This window comes from Periplaneta americana, chromosome 9, assembly GCF_040183065.1.
Source record: "Periplaneta americana isolate PAMFEO1 chromosome 9, P.americana_PAMFEO1_priV1, whole genome shotgun sequence".
Lineage (NCBI taxonomy): Eukaryota > Metazoa > Arthropoda > Insecta > Blattodea > Blattidae > Periplaneta > Periplaneta americana.
This window is the reverse complement of record NC_091125.1, coordinates 118351606-118379262: the sequence shown is the minus strand read 5'-3', so window position 1 is coordinate 118379262 and position 27657 is coordinate 118351606. Positions and strand designations below refer to the sequence as shown.

Here is a 27657-nt window from a genome sequence, read left to right as displayed (position 1 = left end):
TTTTATACCAACATACCACTTTATTATGTATGAGTTTTCTTAAAAAAGTGTGATACAGTCAGTACAATTTTCTGCTGTAGTTAATTCTTCAAGTACAGTTCTTTGCCTAATCACATCAACAAGTGTAGTCATAAGCAGTTTTAATAATTACTTTTACAGTTGCAAGACATATGACTAGAATATTTTAATACAGCAAAACACACAACAGTACAACTGTCGAGTCATTAAAATGTTTAATCAGTTAATTGGTGATGTTTAATTGGTTAATCAGACACTTAAACTTCTCCTAGATCAGCTTATGACAGTTCTAAATGTTTCCACTACTCAACGCCACGTTTTTAATCACACCAATATTTTTAACACACAGAATGCTCTTCCAGAACACCATCTAAGCCAGGGTGACCAACTCGTTTTCTTTGTACAAGAGCACTTTGCTGCACACGAGCAGTATGTTGGATTTTTAAGGAAAAATAAAAATTCTTAGCATTGTTTCTTCAGAAGACAAATAAAAGCAGAGGTTCTGTGTTGTAGATTTATGACAAGACAAAATTTTGTATCTTCTGTTCCTCACCACACCAAGTGAAGGAAACTTATGCTTTATGCACAGATGTCTCCAAATCATTATCTCAATTAAGACTGCAAATTTCTACACGACGTCAGAAGTGGGATAAGATACGGCTTCAAAAGGCATCAGCACTTATGGATCTACTATAAATTATTTGATTTAGATTTAAATGTGTGGCATTATTGCTAATTCCAGGGACTCATAGAACGTCTGTTATCCATGAAAATAAATAATATTAAATGAATTACCTCAATTAACTAATTATTTTATGTGGTGTTAGCGTCAATTCCAGAGATTCCTGGAGTTACTACTTCATAGAACATTCGCCAGAAGAATGCCATGGAGAAGTGTATCTACTTTGCCAATTACAATTAAATAATATTAAATTAACTGTCTCAATTAACTGATTAAATTGACAGTCTTAAATATTGAGGATCTCCTTCTATCAAGAGAAAAAAACACACATACCCACTCACTCACACCAGATATTCATCAACACAGCTCAAAGACCCAAACTCACTGTCTTACTTTCTACAAAAAAAAAAAAAATAAATAAATAAAAAAAAAATAATAATAATTGGTATGTACGAAAAAAATCTTACAAAATATTTAAAAAGTAAACTGAATAACCTGGAGAGAAAGACAGATAAAAGCAAGCACTATGTTACTTTCATGAAGAGTGTTTCATGATCTTTCGTTACCATGATTGCATGTCATCATCATCATCATCATCATCATCATCATCATCATCATCATCATCATCATCATCATCATCGTCATTACTAAAATAATCCATTGTATATCACACACATACTTTCTTCTTGTAACTTTTAAATTGTCGATAGAACTGTATACACAATAAAATCAATAATTCCTGTCTAAAATAATTCGGAATTCACATAATATAATCACTAACTACCTATCAAGTAATAGGCCTAGTGGCCCGTTACAGTCTCCTGCCATCTTCGGAATGGTCGAACCACAGATCATCTTCCTCTGAGGAAGTACTATAGCATCTGAAGGGTCCAAGAGAAAAACACGTTTAGTCAGACTTTGCAAATTTTTCAGGAGTGTTTACAGACTGCAGAACTGACAATTTCATCTGATGTAAATCTTTTCTTAATATGCTTACAATGTGGAACCATGCGAGTTTTCTCCCTGTATGATTAGGGGATCTTAAAGATCTCAACTTTAACCGTCAGATTCAATTAAAATAAAAAATTGCTAAATTTGGATTAAACTTTTTTTCCCCTGGACCCTTCATCTGTCTTAGTACTCTGAAACATTACATTCTATTCACATTCTGTCTACAGTCACGGAGATATTCCATTATAGGGATTATTTTGAGTTCTTGAATTACTGCTTCATTTCTTTTGCGATCTAAAAGACTAATCTCAACAGTTCTCAAAAATCTCATTTCAGAAGATGTAATATATTCTTCATCTTGGATTCATATAGTCCACGCTTCACTACCATCACAGAGAGTTAGTCTTACAAGAACTTTATAAGCCTTCAATCTTGTGTGTTTTTGTACCTTCGTTGTTTTAAACAATTGGTTAATAATTCTGAGGAATCTGTTATAATTCTGAATTTTAAGTATCAAATCACATTCTTCATGATATGTTAAAGTATAAACTAAATATTTTCAACGAGTTTACTTCTTCCAATATTGAATTGTTAATACAAATTTTGCTTTGAATGGGTAATTTTCCTTGAAATACCATTACTTTTTTTTCCATGTTAAATTCTTGTGCAGAGATAATATAATATTAAATATTATCATTATAATCTTTATTATTACTCTTTTTTTTTACTACTTAATGACGTTTAACAGCCACATTTCTGTATAATTTGTAAGTTTCTATCTCATGCAATGTACTTTCATATTGTAACATTATTTAATTGCTTCAGCATTACAGTTACTGAATTATTCCGTTTTGAGTCTCATCTTAATATTCGTTTGTACCTAGATCATATATACCCAGATTGCTCTGCATTATAGGCTTTGACGGTAACAACTTTTATCAGGTTTACTATGCTGCCATCTAGTTGTTACATAAGGAGTCACGTAATAACTCCCATTTGAATTGCATTAGCGACTGTATTGCCATCTCATGTTCGTTTACAGCGGACGGGTGGCAATCCTGGCAGTTGTTCTCTTCAAAGTGCAACCGACTTTGACATAGGAATGAGCAATCTATATGTGATCCGGAGTTTGTATAAATACTAATATTTTGCATATCTCAATCCTTTTCCCTGCTTGTGAAAATATTTTAACTGTGTTTTTACATAAATTAGCAATGAGATAACACAGACCTGCAACACTCTTCACAAAACCTTTCCAATTTTAATCAATACTGTTCCAATTTACTAATTAAACTTCACCTAATTTAAGTTCAGATTATGAATTAGATTAAGTCTTCTGCGTGGAAATTCAACAATGGTCCCAAATAATACTGCACGTGTTCCAAGAGAGAGAGAGTACAGAAACCAGAGAGAGTTATCACGTGTTACACCTATTATTTTTCAATGTAAGTTACTAACAGTAAGACAGTTTTTATGGTCTTGAAAAAATAGAGTCAATATTAAACCTATATTTATTTAAGCTGTGCCATTAATTATATTTGATGCTGTAAAATATTGCAAGCAATAAAACTTAAATTACTTCATACCGTATTCAGTAAAAATTACATTAAACAAAGAAGTTTATAAATATTCTTAAAAATTAACAATTGCAACAGTGCAGTTAAAAGAAAGTTGTCATGAAGTATAAAACTTTTCATAACTGTCAAATAATGAACAATTAAAAACTAAAGATATGAAGTATAATAAATAGTACAGTATGTAGTCCTTTCTACTGAGAGGAATAAAATGTTGGAGTCAACAATTCTATTGAAGAAAAGTACCATGCATAAATACTCAATACCTTCTTTGTTTACAGAAAGAAAAATGCTACAAGACGTCAGAAAAAATATTGTAACACCTCCACTGAGCCTGATTGTTTACACTGCTAATATCACACATTTCTGAAAATAAACATCAATTAATGTTATACTACACAGCATATTCTTACACACATTATCTCACTGCATGAATGTACCCTACATACGCGAATATTCCGCGCATATTTTTTCTGGAAATCAACGAAGAAAAACTGGAATGCAAGCATTATTTCAATCACAAATTACAGACAATTTTTTTTTCTCTCTCCTAAAATTAGGGTGCGTGAATTATTCAGTGGCAAGGAGTATTTGCATATATACGGTACTTTATTTTATTAATGTTCCCAGTTCATGTTACTTTCAGTTATCAATACTAACAGCTAAACTGTTTAGATTCTCACTGTCCCATCTGGCATGCATCTTAGTCGTCTCCAATACTATGATTAATGAAACCAGACCATCCATTACATAATAAATGTGGTATATTTATTCCATTAGCATCACTCTTCCACATGCACACCCCAAAAAAAAGTAAATTCTCTAAAAATCCAAAACTATAGGCCGTTTCCTATGATATACACACAAGACATTATCAAGTCAAACTAGCACCATATCTGAAGAAGGGAGAGAAAGAAAATGGGCATCATACAGGCATCTTACACACACAATTTATCATTTTTCAGCATGAAAATAATTCAGTACTAGTTAGTAGGTCGTTATGTCTTTCTTGCGCAGAATGGTAGTTTATGTACTCGCATTCTTGTCATGCGTAACAAGAGTGATATTCAGAGATGTCACTCAACTGGCAGTATGACACTTCTCGTTCTGATAGATTCGAGTACTGCTTATTGCTATTGAGGAGATTCTTAGGTACCAGTAATGCCCCCCCCCCCCCGTAAATGAAAAAGAATACTTAACATACAAATTCTAATTTTTCAAACAAGAGCCCATGTGCTCATATACCAGTTTCTATTTGATTTGATATTGCTATATTGTTTCTTTTCGTATCAAAAGCCATATCACTACTATCATAGCCAGTTGTGCAGAGAAATTTTATGCGAAATAATTTCGAAAATGATAATGAATATACCTGACTGCAGTAGTAAGTCTTTACATGTACAAGAATATTTACTACCATGACAATTCTGGGCTTGATCTACAAAATCAGAAATCTGGGCATTAATCACTATACAGAAACATTGGATTGAGTCAGTCGAAATGCGACTTCTGAGACCTGTAGCAGTTACAATTTAACAAATTATAAATGGAAGGAAAAGATAAGAAAAAAAAGTAACAGTTTGAAGTCCACAACAGACAATAATAATTAGAGATGGTACACACATACACAACATAATGAAGACAACAAGATTTTCTTACCAGTTATTACTTTACAGGCCTACAGCAGAAGAAGAATAGGACGTCTGAGAAAGAGATGAGTAGATAATGATTATTATGATTTACAGTACTACTAGCTGGAGATCAGTATAAAAGTTCTCTCAGGACATCGCAGTAGAATTCGTCCTTCTTCAGGAGAACTAGTATTATAGCACAGCGCACCACTGAGTCCTTGCACATGTCATGACAGAACCAAAGAGTCAACTCAATAAGAAAACTCGCATTCATGCAATAATCTTGTTTTGATTAGCACTCAAACCAGGAGTGTCTACATAATCTCTAGAGGAAATAAATCTTTATTCTAAAACCAATATTTGTAAAGTTTTTACTGCTGTGAGAGGAATTAAAGACAGTATGTATGCTTAATGTAGGATGAAACAGCAAACAGAATTTTATTATAGTTTGGTGTATTTGCCCTCTTTCAGTTGGCAGTTTCTCGGTCATACAATCAGTTACTGCCCAGGAACTTAGAATTTCTGACAAAAAGAGACATACAGTTGGCTTTTATATTGATTTATAAGAGAGCACAATATGGAAAAATATTCCAAATAACAAACAATGATACCTTATCCCTCAAAACTTCAACATTAAAAGATTCTTCTATTGCTCTGGCGACTGAATAAATACTAGAATAGTGATGGATCGAACTTAGAATCTATTTTGAAGCAACTCACTTCAGAATATGTCAAGTGTACTGTGATTCCAGGACCACCTATATTTCAAATTTTCGAGACCAATCCTGACCAAAGACAAACAGTAAACACTTTGGATTTTCCTCTCAGTATCCATTTACACTGCTCCCTAATTCAAGTTACTAATTAAACTGCTCCCCCCCCCCCCCCGAAAATAAGTGTCAAATGCAAAATTTCACCTACTGGTTACAAAAATTATCCATTTTACTGACACAAAGATATGTAGGTTACAACTTTGATAGTGAGGTTGCAAAGTATGACTTTCCATATCATTCACAGAATACAATCAGTGAAAGATGTACTGAGTTTAGTCAAGTTTTGATTACCGTAATAATAAATTTAGACAAAGACTTTCATAATGTATCAAACTTCCTGAGAAGGTTAAGACTTTATCTTTCATTATGCTATTTCAGCAAATTAATCAATTGTTGGGCTAGGAGCATTATTAAATTCAGATTACTTGAAATGTAAAGAAAAAATATTGTGGTTCTACAAAAATAGATTTCAAATTTTTTAAGAAATTGCACATTTCAGCATTTCTGGTATTAAAAAACAGTTCTTGGGAAATTATCTGTACTGTATACAGTAATTTCTCATGGCTACTGAACTACTATTGTTCATGTTCTGTATTTACAAGCCAAATCATTCAAGAATGATTACATGGAATATAATAATTAAAAAAAAAAAGCGTCTTTATTAAAAAAAAATTATGATTTATTAGAAAATGACTGTAATGAATTATGAATTTTCTTTTTGAATTACTTTCTTATGTAAGACAGCGATGAATGAAATAGTGTAGATCCATTATGTGTCTAAAATTTCTTTCAAATAAGTTATCAGACTATAACCTAACTTAATATTTTAGCATAACATACATAGTATAAACAGCAACGTGTATGAAATATGTGATTAGCGGAAGAAGGACATAAAGACCATGTACTAATACTAAAAGTTAACCAAAATATGCATGTTACATTATTATAATATGGGTGCAGTAATGTCAATCTAAATTTTCTCTGAACAGAATGCTAATCTGTCCAATTTCGAACTTCTATTCTTCCTAACCATTAATGCTATTAGTTTTAGAGGTGAAACTCTGCCCTAAGAATTTCTCGTAAATTCCACTGAATAATAGATGAAAACTGCATTCTACCTTTAAATAACACGGTAAGAGCACTGTTCAAGCATTCATTTGCTCGAAATAGTTAACTGGTATTGCAGCAATATATTTTTAAGCTATTATAAACTGTTCACTAAAATGAACGATTTTCCTGAGCACTATTACTCAATTCTTATTAATATCTACATAAAATAGGATATGTAATCCCAGATAATATGTTAGGTGCAGACCAGTCACTAAAATTACAACCAAAAACTCTACTTGTACACTACAAAGTACACTGCCACAATCACACTGACTGGAGAAATATACAAGAGGCTATTTAGGCCACAGTTTCATAAGCTACATACACAAAACGATGAAATTAAAACTGTTTTGTAAGAAAAAGTTTTCTGCATGTGTGACTGAAGAGGAGAGCACGCACAGTCTGAACCTGTTGTTGTTGTTTTCTAATGCCAGGCGTTTGACAATAAAGTCATTTGACCTCAATCATCTGTTTTTTTTTTTTACTTCGCCTTGCTTTATCTTGTTTTAATACTGCAAGATATGTCATGTCACCGGCTTTCACAGTAACTAGATTATGATGAAGATTTCAGTTTTCAAAGTAACTTTTTCTACATAACATCGAGAAATTTCAGACTACAGTCATAATATAATTATGAATACCAAGCAGTCATCTTTGCAATATTAGTAAAGACATTCATCAAATGCTCCGAAAAAATATATTATGATTTCAAATTCTGTTCAAACTTGCAAAACAGAACAAAATAATTTACTTGTAATGGATATATGCTTAATGCAAATATTATATTTATAACAGGCCAACTAGAAATTAAATAGTAGATTGGCCAAAAAAGATGTACAGAATAAACTATCTTTTCATTAATAAAAAGATAAGTAAAGTCAACGTACGTCAATGTACAGCTGTCAAATAAAAAAATGGCCCCCCACTCATGAACTGCAAATATTTTCTAAGTCCACTTCGGATAACAGTGATGTTACACGATGCATGTGCTTATAGAAGCAGTTTCAGAACTAAGATGTTTAAGCAGGAGTCTTTCACATCTGCGTCTCATAGAGCAGCAGTAGTGTGTTCGCTTAATGATTCAAAGGTTGTGAGTTCGAGCCTTGTTCAAGTTATCATTTTATTTTGTTATCATTCTTTAGCGATATAAATAATATTCAAGTTATCATTTATATTCTGTTATCATTCTTTAACATTACAAATAATATTCAAGTTATTTTATTTTATCGTTCTTTAGTGATACAAATAATATTCAAGTTATCATTTATATTCTGTTATCATTCTTCAGTGATATAAATAATAATATTTAAGTTATTTTATTTTGTTATCGTTCTTTAATGATATAAATAATATTCAAGTTCTCATTTATATTCTGTTATTCTTTAGCGATATAAGTAATATAAATTTAATGTCAGATTTGAAATAATACAGTTGCATAATACTAGTGTTGGTTTTTTCTTATATTATTACATTATACTATCCTGTAACACAATAAAATGAAAAGGAGTGACGAGAATTTGAACCTGAGATGTTGACATCTAAATTCAGACGTTCTTCCGACTGAGCTATGGGGACACAGGTAAAGAAACATATGCGGCAAAATTGGCCATTCCCCCTCCAAGGCCTGGTGATTTGTGGAAGCTCATCCAGAATGCCTGAGAACTGAAAAGACTAATCGATTCCATCCCCACTCATCTGCAAGATGTGATCAAGATGGGAGGAAGATGGACTAAATATTGTATCGTAGCTTTTTGTCTTTTTTTTTTAACTTTTATTTGTTTGAATTTTCTAAGGCAAACGCCAGTAAGTTTGTTTTATTTATGTCACGAAAGATATTTTTGTTGAAAATATAATCTTTCTTTCTTTCCATTTGGAGCCATAGTGTCGTAATAAATAATGATAAAGTCATGGCATAATACATTCATGAACCTGATGTTAATTACTAAAACAGTCATAAAAGAGACATGAGAAATTATATTTTTTCTCTCTTAAAAAAAAAAAAAAGCACTAGGTTGTTTTCGAACGCATGACCTCACGAATATTAGCCTGAAATGCTAGGATTGCACTATAACAGTAACACGGAGAACACTTTAGTTATAACTGTAGATATCAGGCAACGTGATCCAACAACATGTAACATCACCTGTCTCCGAATTGTAGCAGAGATACCCAAAGGGAACTTAGTTTCTAGAGAGCAGCCACTTTTTCTTTTGACAGCTGTACATCTACAAAAATATAACTTTCTAAAGAATAAATATTAATATGTATGTAACACTCCAAATATAGGCCCAATCCCTATTTCAGATTGATTATAGACAACAACTCCACAGCTAAACAGATGCATAGAACTGGAATGTTCTAGTCTTCAGTATGCCCATTATGTGAACAAAATCCAAAAATATTTAATATTTATAATTTCAACACATGGTTGCCAAAACCAACATATTCATTATATACCATATCGTAAATGTTCATGAGCTGTTGTATGTTATTAAAAGACACAAGGATTTCATTCCAACTATGGACAGTTTTAAATGGGATCCTTGTAACTCAATGTGTCTGTATGTATGTGACATTTTGAAAATTATCCATTGTTATTTCCAGTTGTTACTAAATCCCATGTACTACTGTTCTCAGAAAAAATAAAATTAAATGAGCAGTGAGTCCAACATGATACAATTTCTGCAACAGTAATTCTTGGAATTATTAACAGTGCCTCACCCTATTGCTATTTTATCAAATGATACAAACCACCATGTGATTGTGGTGATGTACGTGACTGAATGCTATCACAAAACAATAATTAGATTTAACTAATGTACTTCTTCCACAAGGCAGTGACCAGCACTTCAGAGTTTCCTACTTTGAGAATTCTACAATTAATGGGGCAAAAAATTGGTAAAGTTTAACAATTAAATCAGTCTATTTTACTTTCAATATTTCACTAGTTCATGCACAAGCAACCATAATGCCATCTGGACCACATCTCTCTTGATTTTAGATATAACAATGTATTGCTCAGACTACACTAACTGCTATCTACTACTGCCTCGAGAATGCAAGTAAATTTCAATTCCTCGGAAAAGCTGCTACAGTATTACAGTTAAATACCTTCACCACAACATGTATTTCAGTATCTACTATCAGCCCTTAATATAAGTAACTCAGTCAATCTCCATAAAAGGAACTTTGATACTTCTAACACATAAATGAGCATTTCAGCAACAAAATGAGCTAACCAACAAAGTGATTTCTGTTATATAATTTTCTTACATTTATGTAGAGGGAAAAAAAAAAATTCGATGATGGTTTTTGGGCAAGATAAAATATTGTGACAGCGACGTGGGATTCGAACTCACGACCAGCGTCCCGCAAGAAAGCAGATTGCGCGGGCTTCACGGAGCACTAGGGACGGTGCGCGGTGGGGAAAGGGCCTACGCGGCGAGAGAGTGGAGAGAGAGTGCGCACGCAACTGCTGCGTACGGAGTAAAGGGACCCTCCCAACTCTTCGAGAAGTCCGTCGAAGTGGATATATCCAGATAATTCTCTGCACACCTGTAAAAATTTCTCGCAACTATGATTTCGCTATAAAAGAAGAAACGCCAGCGAACTCGAGTAGTTTTCAGTTGATTAGTCAGCCAGTCAGTGATTAAGCCAGAGCAAGCAAGACATTTTTTATTGGTTAGCTCATTCTCCAACTCATCCACTCAATATATTTTGCAAATTCGACCATACAAATTAAATTCTACTCCAATACAAAATAATGACACTTATCATTCACCATCAACAAATGAATGACATGCAAACATGAACCTTAAAATACAACAAATAAAAATTACAATAGTATAGATAATGACACCATGTATAAGTCTTTTACAAAACATTATCAATATAAATAAAAGCAATAAACTCTAAATGTTAAAAATTCAAAATTCAATAAAAACAATGAGCATCCCAATCCAAGGATAAACTGTGCTTATAGTACAGTGAAACCCTCTTAAGATATATTTTTTTAAATCTGTAAATTGAGCTTATTATGCATTAAAACTTTTTAAAAGATGGTCCACAAATGTTTAGGATTGTATCAGGGAGAATGTTGTAAACAAACGCAGCTCATCAGCAGTTAAAATGCTTTTCAGCAAGTACTTTGCTATCAAACATGGAAGAACTGTCACTTTTTCAGCTTCCACTTCTTCTTGGTTCACACTGTTGGCTTCCCCACTCACTTTTTTGTATACAAGACCAGACCGGCTTTTTTAAACAACTTTATTGGTCCAATCATTCGAAGGTCTGAAATCTATGTTCAATTTCAGTGGGATTTCTTCTGCCTCTCTTTTAAGGATCAGGCCATTCACTGGAATATTTAGTGCCCATTTCTAGTAGAACCACTCCAAGAGGATCTTTTTCTCTCTTTTCATATTTTGCCATTTTGACACTTTTTTGGCCCAGCTGCTTTGTCATACAGTATTCGAATATTACCTTTCTATTTGGCATAACTGTATTTAATGTCGATACAGGGATGCTAGTTTTCTCTACAATTTTTATTCTTGGCAAGTTAGGAGTGCTGCCCACCTTATCGATAATGTACAGCTTTTGTTGCATGGAAGGTGTCTTTCGTTTAATGCTTGTTTTCGACATTTAAAGTGCGTGCAAAACACGATTTAAAACACACACACCAGAGACAAACTGACGATCAGTGAATGAACCACACGTGTATACACGAGATTTATTGTCTCCATTTACTTAAAAAAAAATTTGTTATTATAGAGATTATGCAAAATATGCATTAAAATCGCATGTACACAGGAAACTTAAATAGCATATACACAATCTGAAGACGAACTATTTCACGCAAACGGATTGCAGGCCATTCTTATAGTTTACTGCTATAGTGAGAGAGAGAGAGAACAAGTACAAGTGAAGTGGAGTGGAACTGTGCTACATCACATGCTATGTCTGGAGATAGGGGGAGGGTGAGTGAGAGAACAAATAAGAGAGTAATGAGGTTGGTAGCAAAATACACAGGACAGTGTTACCTATTCTCACCTCACGGCTATTTCAATAGTTTCAAGAATAGGAAATGTGTGAACCACAAAAATTACCAGTACTCATGTTTTTAATGCAGAAAACGTATTAAAATTTGTTGCATACTGTTATTTTCTTACTTCTTAGAAGGGAAATTCTTTCAATGTAAACATAATAAAAGTACAAAGTATATACCGTATGTTAATCATATAGAAAAATTTGGTACAAAAATTATTCTGACGTTTTATGTGAGAAAACATCTTAAGTAGTGTCGTCTTAAAGAGTTTCACTGTATTTCTTCTTATTTTGCTCAGCATGGAACAAAGTAAGGTTTGCATACCTATATTATAATAGAGAATATATCCTTTCAATAGATATATGACCTAATTAAAAATACAAAATATAATAAAATTAATGTCAATCTAACTGCTTTCGTTTGGATTTTGTTTCATTTCTTATTTCACGTAACATTAACTCCAAATATCGGTTTTGATTTTCTGTCATTACTTTCTGAGCTCGGAGACAATACATTTATAACAAAATTTGCTTTGTTTTCTTTGATTAAATCGTCCCAATGTCGTCTACTGCACAGTTTAGGTTTTGTACAAACATAAACTCAATTTAAAGATTTTGATTATGTTTTGATGAAAATACACATTTCTATGATCTATAATTGTAAAGAATTTTATGATTATAGACTAGCTGTCATTATTACGATTTTCTTCTTCCTCTAAAATCTCATTAGATATTTACCATCTCTGACAATAATGCAATATCAATTGTATAAACTTCACGAATAATAAGTATCGGTCAGATAGTAAAAGGTAAAGCTATCCCTATTATAGACCATGGAGATCCACAGGGTAGCAGGAGGCTAGACAATCAGCATTAGTAGTTGTAGAGATGTCGGTCTTACCTGCTTATCACCTTTCACTCCTAAGGAAATACCCATGTCTTTATACTTTAAAAATATCAGAGAGAAATGTAAGAAGAAATTTCATGTCTACAAAATATGTGTGGTTCATAATTGTCTGAGCATGATAAATGAATGTCTGTCTCATTCTAAACTTAGCATTGCTCTTATTTGGACTTCTGTGATTGACCCTAGCAGCTTCCTCTGCTCCCTTCCACAGCAGCAAGCCTGTGTGTATTAAATTGGGCGAGCTATTGCATAACACAAACAACCGCAACAATCAATGACAAAGTTAATATTCACAATGAATGACATCATTCAAGGAGTTAAAAAGAACAAGAAGTGATAGAATATTGTACTTTATTTTTAAGTTAACCTTTGCTTTGTATTCTGGATCCTAATGGTCAGCCATAGATGTCGGCCAGATGTTCCAAATTGTGGAACCATTCACAATGGCTTCATGTAAATATAATTTAATATGTTTCCGAACTCCAAGCTTTCACTGTTAAATAATTATGTATATTATATGACGTACAGTTGAAAAGTTTTGCAGACGAGCTCAATTCTTGAAAAAAAAAAAAAAAAAGGGCATAACAATTTTTGTACACACTCACTGTATGACTTGAATCATCGTAAATAATCGCACAAGGTGATACTAATTCCAGTGAAGAGTATGTACAGTAAGGATAAATATGGAACCATGTATTAACTGTACAGTATATCAATATAATAAAAGCAACATACTGTCATTGAATTTCTTACAACTTTACTGATGGCAAATGATTTTTAAGTGGTAGTAAAAATTCTTGACATGGTTTGCTTCGAGAGGAAAGTAAGTCCAATTCGTAGATTTACATTACATAAAAGACTCTAAAGCAGCACTCCAATCAACAGTTTCATTACGAACTACCATTTCAAAAGAAATCACTTATTGTATACAAGAAATTAGCACAGTAGTGATAAACAACAAAAGGACATTGCCTAATTCTTGGAAATGAAAAGGCTGATGAATTGGCTAAAAAATGGGACAACTATACAGCTAATAACCCAGAAATAAGTATCTTATAACAGCATTAAAATACATCTGAAAAGAGCTCTGACAGAAGTCTACCAGAATGAACTAGTCATGGGGACATTTCAAAAACCATGGACAGACAACATAACGAAGGAACCTGATGGGTAAGAAGAGTGGCTGTTGTGACAATCTGACTCACCACCAGATATGACTGTTTGGCGAAGCACCCTTCTCATATTGGAATTCGATCTTAACCATACTGCTCCTTGTGTGACTTACAACTAGAAATGAACAGAGAACATCTACGACAATGTTCATCCTTGAAGTCCTTCTGTGAAAATGATCACTATTGGGAAGCTAGAGATCTAATGGGACAATAATATAAAAATATCAATAACTTCTGCCATTAGAAAAAAAAAATACATAAAAGAACCTTGTTCATGAGTGACATGGCTCCAGACGGAAAAATTAGTTTATTTTTCTAAAAGTTAGTTTATTGTCCTATCTTCTACCATGTTTCACGCTACTGTCTCGATGATGCTAAGGCACATTTTGTAAGACTGCAAAGGTGTTTGACAGAGAAAGAAGAAAATGAAATAGGAAATATGAAGACAGGCACAGTAAACTAACAGGCCCTCGGAAAAAAAATAAGAGTTTGAAGAATGTACTTTCTACAGGAAGAGGAGTGATCAAAATCAATAACAGTGTGGGTTGATAACAAAGGAGACCATTGGATAATTCTAGAATTCTACTGCTGAAAAACTTGACATTTTAAAAGAAAGAGTAGGCCATAAATATGATATTCATTTTAGGCTAAAAACATCTGAGCTTATTGATTGCAATGAATGTTGACCACAAAAATTGAAGTGAAACTTGTACCTGAATGGAACTGACTATGGTGATGTTCTGCTGTCTACAGTCGTCACAGATTAAATTGGGTGCTGCCATGAAGAGATGGTTGAAGAAAATCAGATTTCTTTACTTTCTGCAAAAATGTATTCACAACAGTTGTAAGTACTGTGAAAGATAAAGCACATTGTTAGTCAAACAGGATATAGCATTTTGCATGGGAGATGCAGTTTCAAATCCTGTTAAGTCCAAGTAGACTTTGTGGTGAGACAGTGTTTGAATTTATTTTGGAAGGCACTTTCGTTTTTGCTTCCATTACTCCTCTATTTCTCCATTAATCACAATCATCGTCCTGATATAACAGAGGTAACTTCCATACAGTAAACTGCAGTATAGGCAATATCTAAAATAACAAAGTGATTCGAAGCTTCAGCACATTACACGCACACATGCACAAACCATTTCAAAAGTAATGTTTTAGCTTTCTTTCGTCATTATTTATTTAACGATTTATTCATTTATGTATTTATTTATTTATATTTGTTTGTGTGTGTGTATGTGTGTGTGTGTGTGTCATTCTTAATATTGCCATCATTACAGTTATGAACTCGAATACAAAAAACTTTTCAACTAGTCCTCATAAGTATTACCAGAGATATCTCTATAGCTAAACAAACCAAATGAACAGCTGAAGGAGAATTAAACAACACTAAGAAATTATAACAATGGGTCTTCTGACGGAAATTGCAAATTTCATAATGCAAGTATCCACACTGCAATATCTGACTGTTCCTCACTGTGATGGCTACACCTGGGTGACATATCAAATATTGTGTGCTACTATGCTGCAGTGAGAAGGCCATCTTTTGGAGACCTGAGGCAGGAGAAGAACTCGAGCCAATTATGCAGTAGTCCATGACTAAAAGGTCGTTCTGAGCGCAGTCCTGCACACCATACGTGGCCACTTCCCTGCACACAGCGCCACTCTTGGCCAGTCATGCCTAGGGTAATGAGCCAGCATTGATGTGCCAGCAGCAGTAGAAGTAGGAATGCCATCACAATGCAGTAGATCGAGCTGATGAAGCACAATGCGATCCTGTCACAATGCAACCATATGTTTACTAAAAAGAGTTAAATAAGATCATGACAAGATGGAAATAGGAAACATGTCTCACAGTTCATTTATCAATGACAAATCTACGAGTATTGCGCCATGCTTGAGCCTTCTAACCAGAAGTCAGATATGTCACAGACTTATTTCTGAATTTGTTTGGTGAAACAAATAAATACATGAGTGAATGAATGAATAAAAATAAATAAATAAGTAAAGAAGTAAGTAAATAAGTAAGCAAATAAATAAATAAATAAGTAAATATATAAATGAAAGGATACAAAAATTATGAAGTAATTAATAAAGTCGACAAATTATATATGAATTTTAATCCAAAATTTCAAGACTTTCTTGGGTAAAAGTATATATTAAGCGCCAGATGTATCTAAAAATGTCTGAGTGTTGTTATTATTTATCTGATTGCTGCAACATGATACTTTAGAAGTTGCTTCTCCAATGCCCAATAATTACAAGAAACTTACTTATACTTTTAACAGGCTTTCATGATACTGTTTTATTTTTTAAACTTTTAATAATTATATTTTGTGAGTAAGGATCTTTGAACATTAAATCAAGACGTTTGAGATGGGAAGGGTATGTAGCATGCATGTATGGGCGAATCCAGAAATGCATATAGTGTATTAGTTGGGAGGCCAGAAGGAAAAAGATCTTTGGGGAGGCTTAGATGTAGATGTTAGGATAATATTAAACTGGATTTCAGGGAGGTGGGATATGATTGTAGAGACTAGATTAATCTTGCTCATGTTAGGGATCTATGGCGGGCTTACATGAGGGTGGCAATGAACCTCCAAATTCCTTAAAAACCATAAATAAGTAAGGATCTTTGTGAAACAAGATCGCAGGCCAAGTGAAGCAATCCTGCGAAAATAAAATAATTTTCAAAATGTCATACTATTTTTACACAGCCTTTTGTCCACTCTGATATCAGCTTTATGAGCAGGAAGGCACAGAAAGGGAACCCATGCTGTTGCCAAAACCCATTCTCCTGTTTCTTCTTAGAGAATACTTCTTTGTAATGGACCCAGGAAATAAGTTCCATTTTACATGTCTTTAGATGCAGCTGACACATAACTCCGAAATGTTGAATGTTTTTACATTAAAATAAATAGTAAAATGGATAGCAATCACTTACTATAATGCAACTAAATAAAGATCTTCAGGAGAACAAAAATATCACTGATCTTTACTGGGCCGCTAAGAAGCAAATGGAATAACATCTCCATTTGCTGGCATTAGAAGAAGAATACGAATAATAAGAAGAAGAAGAAGAAGAAGAAGGAGGAGGAGAAGGAGAAGAAGAACAAGAAGAAGAAGGTGGTGAAGAGGAGGAGTAGCAAAAGCATAATTATGCGAAAATCCAAAAAAAATATCCACAATGCTGAACATCATAATTCTTCTCGTTTCTACTATCATCATCATCATCATCATCATCATCATCATCATCATCATCATCATCATCATCAGCAGCACCACCACCACCACCACCACCACCACCACCACCACCACCACCACCACCACCACCACCACCACCACCACCACCAAACGTCTATAATTAGAATGTTATCATACTCTAGTATGAATATACCCCTTACACATTATCAGAAAATGAAATACACAAATTATCTGATAGCAATAACAGGTAACTAAATACATCACAATAAAGCAGATGTACATTTATTGACAAACAAAAAACTGTGTACTGGTAATTGATATCATAGTACCAAACACAAGAAAAACATATGAAAAATTAATATACACATAGAACTATCTAAAGAATAAAGAAAGTTTTGGAGAAGGGACAAATTCTTAATCATACCGATCATAATATCAGCATGCACTATATCAGAGTCACTGCATATAAGTCTCCAAATGTTGAATATGGATGAAAGGATATTCACTCGAACACAAAAAAGTAGCATGACTTAATAAGTGACACACTGCACAAAAACTCATGACAACAACAGCAGTAACCACCATTAACAATTCCAGTCACTGAATATTTCAATTAACTTCTTTTCCGTGATTATGCTTTTTCAAACTAAATAACTGCTACCCCAAAGACAAAAATCTGTTGTACTAATACCTGGATTAAAGTGACACTTTTCGCCAGTAAAAGGAAAATATTAGAACATGGATTCGAACCCTGCTTGGGATGAGTACCTGGTTCACTTTTTTGACAAGATTTTCACGAATTGTAAGGCGAATGTGAGGTAATCCGTTTGCCAAACTACTATCTCACTGCCACCAATTTCATTGGCACTAGATAACCACATAGTTGATGTAGTACTGCTAAAATAACAAATTAAAAAAATACCCTTGTTGCTGCTAGCAGTGCTTGCTATACTCTAACAAACAAGCAATGACTAATAGCACAATAAACTTACGTGAAATCATGGTATACATCACTGCAGTCATCAGGCAATAGAATTGTCTCCATGAAGTAGAAAGAAGGGTGACAAATTGTGGTAAGGGTCAGAAAGGCACCATATACTAGTGCACTTACTGACAGCAACACCCCCACCACAAACAACCGGTGATTCTTGTCACCAATGCAACAATCCAACCTGCAGCAGATGTTAAGAATCCATTAGTATTAGATGTCATTAGAATCTTTTTCATTCAATAATATACAAAAAAATTCTATTCATTCATAAACCTGTTCACAATTCTTTAATTGCTTGTGTATAGTTTCCATAATTATTATTCTTGTTACTTCTGAAGAATTCAGTATAAGTTTCACTGGAAATTAACAACATTAAACAGAGAACTTTATTACTTACTACGAGTGACTGAAATTGAGGTAAAGGAAGAGAAAAAAAAACCTCAGTGTTGAAAAGTTACTGAACAGGTGACAAATTTTTCAGAGAAATATATCAGATAACTTTGTGTCGCATATTTTTAAACTGTAAGACCATTTATAATCGTACCATACACAATGATGGTCCCGCTTCACAATGCAGGCCTGACAGATACGGCAATGGAATGTGCGTGGAGGAACTCTTCGTCTACACACAGAGCATACTAGCTCAGTCTCCTCTCCCATATCAGAATGCACTACAAAATTCTGCTCAGCTCGAGACCGCACCTGTCAAACATAAGATAAAAATATGCTTTAGTTTCAAATACTGTAGAGTTCATCTTAATCTTCAGAGGTTTTATATGAAGGAGAAGAAGGGTATAGTAATAATTAACCACCATAACTTTTGTTATTTCTGAATAGTACTCGTAGTTGCTGGAGATGAGCTCTGACAAGCCACCCTACCTATGTATAAGTATACTCGAATATGAATTAGGGTTGCCATAAGAGTTAAGGCTGGTTCACAATAAACCGGGAAGGAGAACCAGAATGAAAACGAGAAGCAGAGGACGTGAATATGAAAATTTTTTATTCAAATAAACCGAGAACGTAGATGACTATGCATATCGATATACATGTCAATAACGATATGTAAAGTCGATATTAAGCATTCTGATGTTATTTGTGTATAATTGACCAATGGCATTCTCTCATGAGTACAAGGCAGCCAACATAAATACAGGTTAACCAACTTCGAAATTTCAACTGAAACATTTCATTAGGTACGGTACTATAAATATGTCCATGCGTCTTTATTATCACAACCTATTTTAAGTCTACCATAACGTAAAATAATTAGAGAAGAAACATTTGTAATAGAACAAAAATGAACACAACAGTAGTTATTGAATTGAAGCATGAATATGTAGTGTGTAATACAACCAATACAGTAATAAAATATGATTCACTTACGTTCGGTGTTCAAAGATGCAGCTATTGAAAGCCACGTATTCTTCTTCTTTTCTCATCTTTATACGAAGCGCGCCGCTTATCGTAAACATGAGGATTTTCCTCAACATTCAATATTAGAATCTCATCAAATAAAAGTTGTTCCATGATGCACAGCACAGAACAAAATAATGCATAGGTTATGTCACGATCTTCTTGCTACAAAATATACGACAAAATAGCTTTTAGATGGCAATAGAATGAATCTAGTGGGCTGTGATTGGAAACGTGAACGCCAAAGTTGAAACTTGGCCAACTCTCTGTTCCCGATCCCGGGCTCCGGCAAGCTTTTCGTTAATTGTGAATGCTCACATTTAAATGTACAAATTTTAACAATTTTACAGTTTTCGTTTTCGTTCAGATTCTCGTTTCTGGTTTATTGTGAACCAGCCTTTAGGCAAGAATTCAGGACTGCAACCATCCAACGTAACGTATTATTAAGAGTTAATTTTTTAGTATGGTCATAAAAATACACAGGAACTTTACAATTTTCAACAAATAGCATATTAATACGACACAATTATATACAATTGAATTTATGACTCAGTTTGTTACTTAATTCTTAATCTTAAACCAGTCATATTTTTCTGAAGATGAATTCTTTATAATACGAACTAGCATTTGGCCACTAGGTCTAACTATTGCATATCTGTAAAGATTAAAAACTAAGCTCATACCTTGTATAAGCAAATTCCAGATGAAATAACAAGGCCAATGAGAATACAATTCTCGTGTGGCATGATCTCGAGGAAGGGCACGACACTAAACTCAAAGACGAGCAGTAAAAGCACAATGGATGTAAGAGTCCACACGAAGAAAAACTTAGTGCGTGGTAAGAAGCGCACAAAGGTAGAATATAAGTAGAACATGCACAGAAGTAACACCAATGCCACCACAGCGGTGCACCACACACTCTGTGCTGCTATGTAGGCCAGCAATGGCTGCACCACAAGGGGCAGTGCTGAATCCAGTGAGATCTGCTTGGCACCACCCCGCCAAGGGATGCGCAGCCGGTCCTGCAGCGTGCTCATTACGTTGCTCACTCGCTGGAATGGCACACGCTCACACACCACCAGCCTGTTATTTAGGCAGAAAATTATTATATGTCAGTAAAAAAAAAAAAAAAAAACACTATATTAACGCATTCTTAAAATATATGCCACTACAAAAGTGCTAATTCTTCTACCCTCATTCATTAGGCCTAGGCCTAATCCATAACCATTGTTGCTTTTTCTCAATGGGTTTGGAAGCAAAAAAGTCCCAACCCTTTTCTGATGCCAACTTGAATAAATTTAATTTCGACTTATCCTATATACAGTACCAGTTTCCTGAGCATGAGTGTCTCTTCAGGTACTTCTAGACCAGGGATGTCAAAGCGCCTGCACTGCGTGCTCTCACAAACACGCAAATTTCCTTAAGAGCAATGATTGTACTTTATCTTGCTGAAAAGTGAATCTTGTTGGATTTGTATTACTTGTAGTATGAGTACGTAATACAGGCACTTTAACATCCTGTTCTAGATGATGAAGGTGACTTTCTGCAAGTGAATCTAGCATCTGATGGCAATATACCATATCCGATCCCTAACTTCGTTTCAGCTCTTGATGATGGTACTTGTCATCTCACAGACAGATGCCTAATGCTTAGAAAAGTTCTATCCTTTTTGTATGTCCTAGTAGTTTACATCATCTCTTCAGCTCCTCTTAAAAATTCTCAAAATTCCTTCAGTAGTATGGTAAATCCCAGAATGATAATAATGGCCACAAGATTTAGAGCTCATATAGATTTCCTTCAGTCCCGAAAACTCCTGCAAAGACGTGAGATCGTGCATTTCCTTTAAGTTTTCTTCCTTTATTCTCTAATATAGGCCTACTTTATTGTTATTTAACATTCTTACAAGTCTTACTCCTCTATCAGTAGTGTAAGCTTCTCTATCTCTCTCCTCTGATTTTTATTAGCCACAAATGTCCAACTTTATATAATATTCTTATTGAATTTTGGTATTCCCAAGAAACTAGTTCGATTAATTAAAATGCGTCTCGGTGAAACTTACAGCAGAGTCCATATAGGCCAGTTTCTATCTGATGCTTTTCCAATTCACTGTGGGCTAAAGCAAGGAGTTGCACTATCACCTTTACTTTTTAACTTCGCTCTAGAATATGCCATCAGGAAAGTTCAGGATAAAAGACAGGGTTTGGAATTGAACGGGTTACATCAGCTTCTTGTCTATGCGGATGACGTGAATATGTTAGGAGAAAATACACAAATGAAAACACGGAAATTTTACTTGAAGCAAGTAAAGAGATAGGTTTGGAAGTAAATCCCGAAAAGACAAAGTATATGATTATGTCTCGAGACGAGAATATTGTACGAAATGGAAACATAAAAATTGGAGATTTATCCTTTGAAGAGGTGGAAAAATTCAAATATCTTGCAGCAACAATAACAAACATAAATGACACTCGGGAGGAAATTAAACGCAGAATAAATATGGGAAATGCCTGTTATTATTCAGATGAGAAGCTTTCGTCATCTAGTCTGCTGTCAAAAAATCTGAAAGTTAGAATTTATAAAACAGTTATATTACTGGTTGTTTTGTACGGTTGCGAAACTTGGACTCTCACTTTGAGGAACAGAGATTAAGAATGTTTGAGAATAAGGTTCTTAGAAAAATATTTGAGGCTAAGAGAGATGAAGTTACACAACGCAGAACTGCACGCATGGTATTCTTCACCTGCATAATTAGGAACATTAAATCCAGACGTTTGAGATGGGCAGGGCATGTAACACGTATGTGCGAATCCAGAAATTCACATAGAGTGTTAGTTGGAAGACCAAAGGGAAAAAGACCTTTGGGGAGGCCGAGACGTAGATGGGAGGTTAATATTAAAATGGATTTGAGGGAGGTGGGATATGATGATAGAGACTGAATTAATCTAGCACAGGATAGGGACTGATGGCGGGCTTATGTGAGGATGGCAATGAACCTGTGGGTTCCTTAAAAGCCATTTGTAAGTAAGTCTCAAGTGTCCACACATCCTATTACTGTAAATGATAGGTAACATGACATGGTCTCACCAGCGTATAGGGATTATAAAGAATGGACACTTCGTGTCAGTACCTTTGATGTAGCCGGACTGATTTCAATGACTTTCAATGACCTTCAAGCCAGCTAGAGTGTGAGATTCTGCTTTCTCCCTAGAGTTTGCGCTGACATCACACCAGCTAGCAGTCGACACAGTGGAAATATAACACATATAATTAATACATCTAGGTACATTATGTACTCAAATAAAATAAATTGGATCCATAAAATAATAAATTCGTCATTAACTGTAATAGCTAGACTCTAGAGTTCCTTTATAATGAGAGTTGAGACGTTGACCCCAACAACAATTAAAATATGTAATGATTTGATAGCACTGAAAATGGAAAAACAAAACTCTTACGAGAAGTAAAACCACTTATACCTATATTATATTATATTATATACAAATATTAAACGAATTCGATACTTAATATTATATTATTTTATAATATAATTTATGATATCTGAAATATAAAATATTATTATTAAAACTAGTTGGTCACTGAGAAATAAGGAAACGCTGTTAACTTGAATTTATTTGAAGCAAAGCATTACTGGATTATGCAATAAGGTAGGCGAAGTTTGGATCCTGTGTCTCAACTCTATTCTCAATTATTATCTTAGCGTATGCTCGATTACACTAACCTCTAGCACTTGAAAGTGAAACTATACGCTGGCGCACAGAGAAACAAAACACAGGAAAATTCGCTCAGTGTCCATTCTTTATAATCTCTATTCGCTGGTCTCACTCTGACAAAGAATTAAGAGACTGAGAGAACTGCGAAAGATAAATACTATTAAAAAGAATTTCATAGTTACAAATTTCCCATGCTGAATTCATCAAATAAGTTAATGTGGTATAGGCGTAGGCCCTAAATGAGAAATTGGTAACAGTTTCACAATTGACATTTAAGCTTAGATGAATTAGAGCTCATAGACCTATTGAAAACTAAAATCCAAGTTTATTTTCCTGTTTTGTTCTTTTCGATCATTTCTAAAATTATGGATCAGTACATTATCTATCAAATCTTATTTTTTACAGTAGCTTTTCAATTTGTACATTCCATAAATATGGTTATTCCAATATGATTATAATCTCAATTTCACTAGGCTACTCATTTCTACACAAACTTACGGAAGGATAATGTACCTGGCATTTACTCGTGTCTCTTTTGCAAGAAGCACTTAGTACTAATAGCCTTACCCCTATTTCCTAATCAAACTCTACCTAACCTCATCACATCAGTGGTGCTACTTGTTACTGATCTATTTCCTCATCAAATTCTATTTAACCTTATCAATTACAGTGGGACAACTTGTGGCGAAACTTCGATATCTCTCCACACTAAACACGGGAGAGAAAACATAGGTAGGCTACTTAAATCATAGAAACCTTTTCACATTCGTCGGCCTCACGTCATTTAGGCCTAGATATCCCCTCAAGTAACCCACTAAAGTTTGTCACATACTCGGTCTCATGTCACTTAGCTATCTCCTCATTTAACCCATCTAATCCATAACGAAATGCAAATCAGGTGTCTGTCCCATGTGTGGTGAGGAGAAATATCGAAGAGTTGGCCCAATGGTCACTAATCTATTTCCTCATCAAATCCTACTTAACCGTATCACTGACAGTGGGGTTACTAGTCACTAAACTATAACATAAGAAGCACGCACGGACATATACCAGCAGTTGTTCCGAAATTAATAGATGCACCAACAAAGAACTCGCACCAAATTAAATTTTTAGATGCCGATCTGGACATGTTATTTCCCTATGATCTGAAAATCCTTAGGTAGTGACAATTTAGGCTTATATCACGCCAGATTAAAAAGAAATCACGATTGAAGGTATACTTACTCGTTTAAGCATAAATTCTGCAATCGAAATTACCTAAATTATTACTTCATAACTCTTTTATCATACATCATACCTTGGCTGTAAAAATACAAATTACAAAACCAATTAACCTACCGACAGGATGTAATTTCAAATATAATTTAAAAACTGGATATAGCTACTACTGAAAACAATGCGATTACCTCTCAACACTTTCATCAAAGTCCTCGCAATTACAACAACAGCCCAAAATATGACTTCTTTCTTGATTAATATTCCAATATTCACAACAACACAGAGGACTATTATCCTGCCATTCTTGCTTTCCCATTACAGTTGCACATTCCTAGTAAATTATCTGTAAGATTTCATTCTTAAAAAGTCAGTCAGCACATTCACTACTTTGTAATTTACATCAATACATTAATGAACGAGACTGTCATTACCAAGTAGATAATGGTATTGATTGAATAAAATTCATATTCTACTTCTCAACCACCACAACATTATGGGCTCATGTAGACATGTAAAAATGTGTGAGCCAGATCCACTAGAGATGGGTAAAAAATAACACAACAGTTATTTTGGAACTGTTCCGGTCTCGGAACTGTTGCAAAAATGAACAGTAGGTCGGAACCTCCTGTTCCGAAATAACAGTGTTCCGACTCCGAGCTGCTCACTTGCCCAACTGTTGCGGGCTCGCAGTACCGCGTGGCACAAGGTATGTTCCGACTCCCTCGGAACTGTTGCAAAAATGAACAGTAGGTCGGAACCTCCTGTTCCGAAATAACAGTGTTCCGACTCCGAGCTGCTCACTTGCCCAGCTGTTGCGGGCTCGCAGTACCGCGTTGCACAAGGCAAGAGGCCTTCAAGCCCTCTTGGCACAAGGTATGTTCCGACTCCGAGATAACAGTCGGAACGTCGGAGCTTGTTCCGATGAACCAACGACAGCTGCAGTTACACTGTACTTGAAACTCTCACGTGGTTGGAGGGGGGCGCATGGAAATTGAAATCCTTGCGGTGGCGCGAACTTTAATATCAACATTTGTAAGACTGGCCAATCATCTGTAATGTTATAGTAAGTATTCAATAATCTGTAATATTGATTCCCGTTTTCTGGTTTATTTCACCATTAGTTGACTAATTCTGTTTTATAAACATTCTACGAAGTCATAAAGTACGCATACTATTATTAATTCATTGATCAGCTGATTCTATACAAAGGTTAAAGTCGTAAATGGTAATGAGTGGTTTAGTTACAATGCCTGTATGTCGTTTGTTGAGGTTAAGTCTGACAAGCACAAGTTTTTGTGCTATCTTCTCTGTTATCAAAGAACGACAAAAATGTTGTAGCATTATTTGTTGGAAACTACCCATATAAGTACTGATTTGGAGAGCGAGGTTTAATGCGAAGTTTAAATTACACTTTGGTAAAGATGCGATTCCAACATTTTACTAACCCACTGCGGGGTTTCCAGGTTTCAGTACTGCCAATATATATCTTTTTTATTTATGAAATTGTAATATTTATTATTATTATTATTATTATTATTATTATTATTATTATTATTATTATTATTATAACTGCGCATTAAGAAAAGTAAAAATAAAAATTAATGATTTGTTTTTTTTTTATTATGTAATAGAGAGAACAGAAATTACATACCATATGTTTTAAATGTTATGTTATTTTTTTTTAGTTGGCTACCATGTCTTTATAACTTTATGTACGAAAACAAAGTGTTGTATTCTGTCCTTGTAGTCAACAGCTGTGTAATTACTAACATTAAGCTTTTGAGTTCTGTCCGCATGCACAGCAATTTTCCAAAATCGATTCGAATGTGCATTGCAGTGCCATCTATAGATAAGAATGTGTACTATGTCATGCCTATGAGTGTGAGCTGCATGGTGTTATTTGTCTATGGTGAAGAGGGAGGGTACTGTACCGTTCGTTTGAACGACTCAACGACTCCGACTCATCACCACTGGTGACTGTTATTTCGGAACTGTTATTTGGAACATAGTATTTTTTCGGAACCGGAACCGTCGGAACTGTTCCGGGAAAAGAACAACTTCGCCCATCACTAAGATCCACAGCCCATCGTACAGAGAATTCTTCTTCTTCTTCTTCTTCTTCTTCTTCTTCTTCGTTCTCTTTCTTGGCCTCGGGTTCAATTCAATGATCCCATGTAGCCAGCTAAATTCTCTAATGTAAAATTGTATTCTCTTATGTACTGAATAAATAGCACCGAAGTACCACACCGACCGGTGACTAACTATTTAAAAAAAACATGAATGAGTTGTGGATAATAAACGATGACAGTGAACACGCCTGCACTTCACGGAGACAGACCGATGACTGTATAAAGAATTATCTATATGCTGAAAAGACTATTCCCTGCATAGCCTGTATCACAGCTGGTATCACCGCAACACTGCCTTCTCGATCTATATTGGATCACGAGGGCAGTGAACCAGACACGGGTTGCCAACTGCAAAAAGAACAAATGCGCTAACACTTACATGGCAAAGAGCAAAAAGTGCCTACTAGCCTAGATCATATTATATTATTCTATGATCTAGGCTATTAGAGGTACAGAGGCTAAAATCTTGGTACATAAATACTATTACTACTGTTAGCGTGCTTAGTCTTGAATCCAGATGGCCCGGGTGAAATTTGTGATAGACAAAGCAGACGTAAAGCGTTTTCATGGGTATTCCTATTTGCCTCCATCATTTCACTAACACTACACCAGGTATGTATAGTGCGGGCATTTCTAGTCTTTAAATGAGGCGTAAAGTCTCAGAATCGCATGCAGGCACAGGCTTAAAAGATCTTCTGCATCACTGTTGCATCGCATTTAAACGCTAGAATTGCTCATGCTAAACATGCCTGCTCTACACCTTCTCATTTCAGTCAGGGCTGAGGCAGGATGGCCCACCTGTCTGCATCAGATTCACGAATACCACGTGTTGGATATGGACTGGTGATGCCAACTTAGCTATTTTATGAATCTAGTCTTTAAAAAAAAAAAAACACTAGTGGCATTCCCAGCCATTTTTCTAATAAGATTTAGCTATTACTAGCCATTTTCAGTTTTCATTGCCTAATTTTTTTAATTGAAAGCACAAAAGTAATTATAAACAAATTAAATTTTCATACTTTAGTCTTCCTTTTCCTCAGTGATCCAGTTAGTCAAGAGTATTGTCACCTCCAAAGGCCAAACCTCTGCTAGCCTTTGCATGTGACA

General features: G+C 34.6%; 1 protein-coding gene across 2 annotated transcripts; it reads right to left on the bottom strand.

The window, feature by feature from the left end:
- Window positions 1-24951, bottom strand: GABPI (zinc finger DHHC-type palmitoyltransferase GABPI). 2 transcript variants are annotated; one of them, XM_069835719.1, is made up of 5 exons: window positions 24610-24951; window positions 20156-20555; window positions 18601-18758; window positions 18058-18237; window positions 1-15637 (listed from the first exon to the last, which is right to left on the bottom strand). In XM_069835719.1, exons 1-5 carry the CDS (start codon window positions 24735-24737, stop codon window positions 15382-15384), a joined length of 1122 nt encoding a protein of 373 aa, XP_069691820.1. In that variant the 5' UTR covers window positions 24738-24951; the 3' UTR covers window positions 1-15381. The 2 variants fall into 2 exon arrangements, with proteins under 2 accessions (XP_069691820.1, XP_069691821.1); XM_069835720.1 differs by lacking the exon at window positions 24610-24951 and adding an exon at window positions 24428-24538.
- Window positions 24952-27657: the final 2706 nt, after the last annotated feature.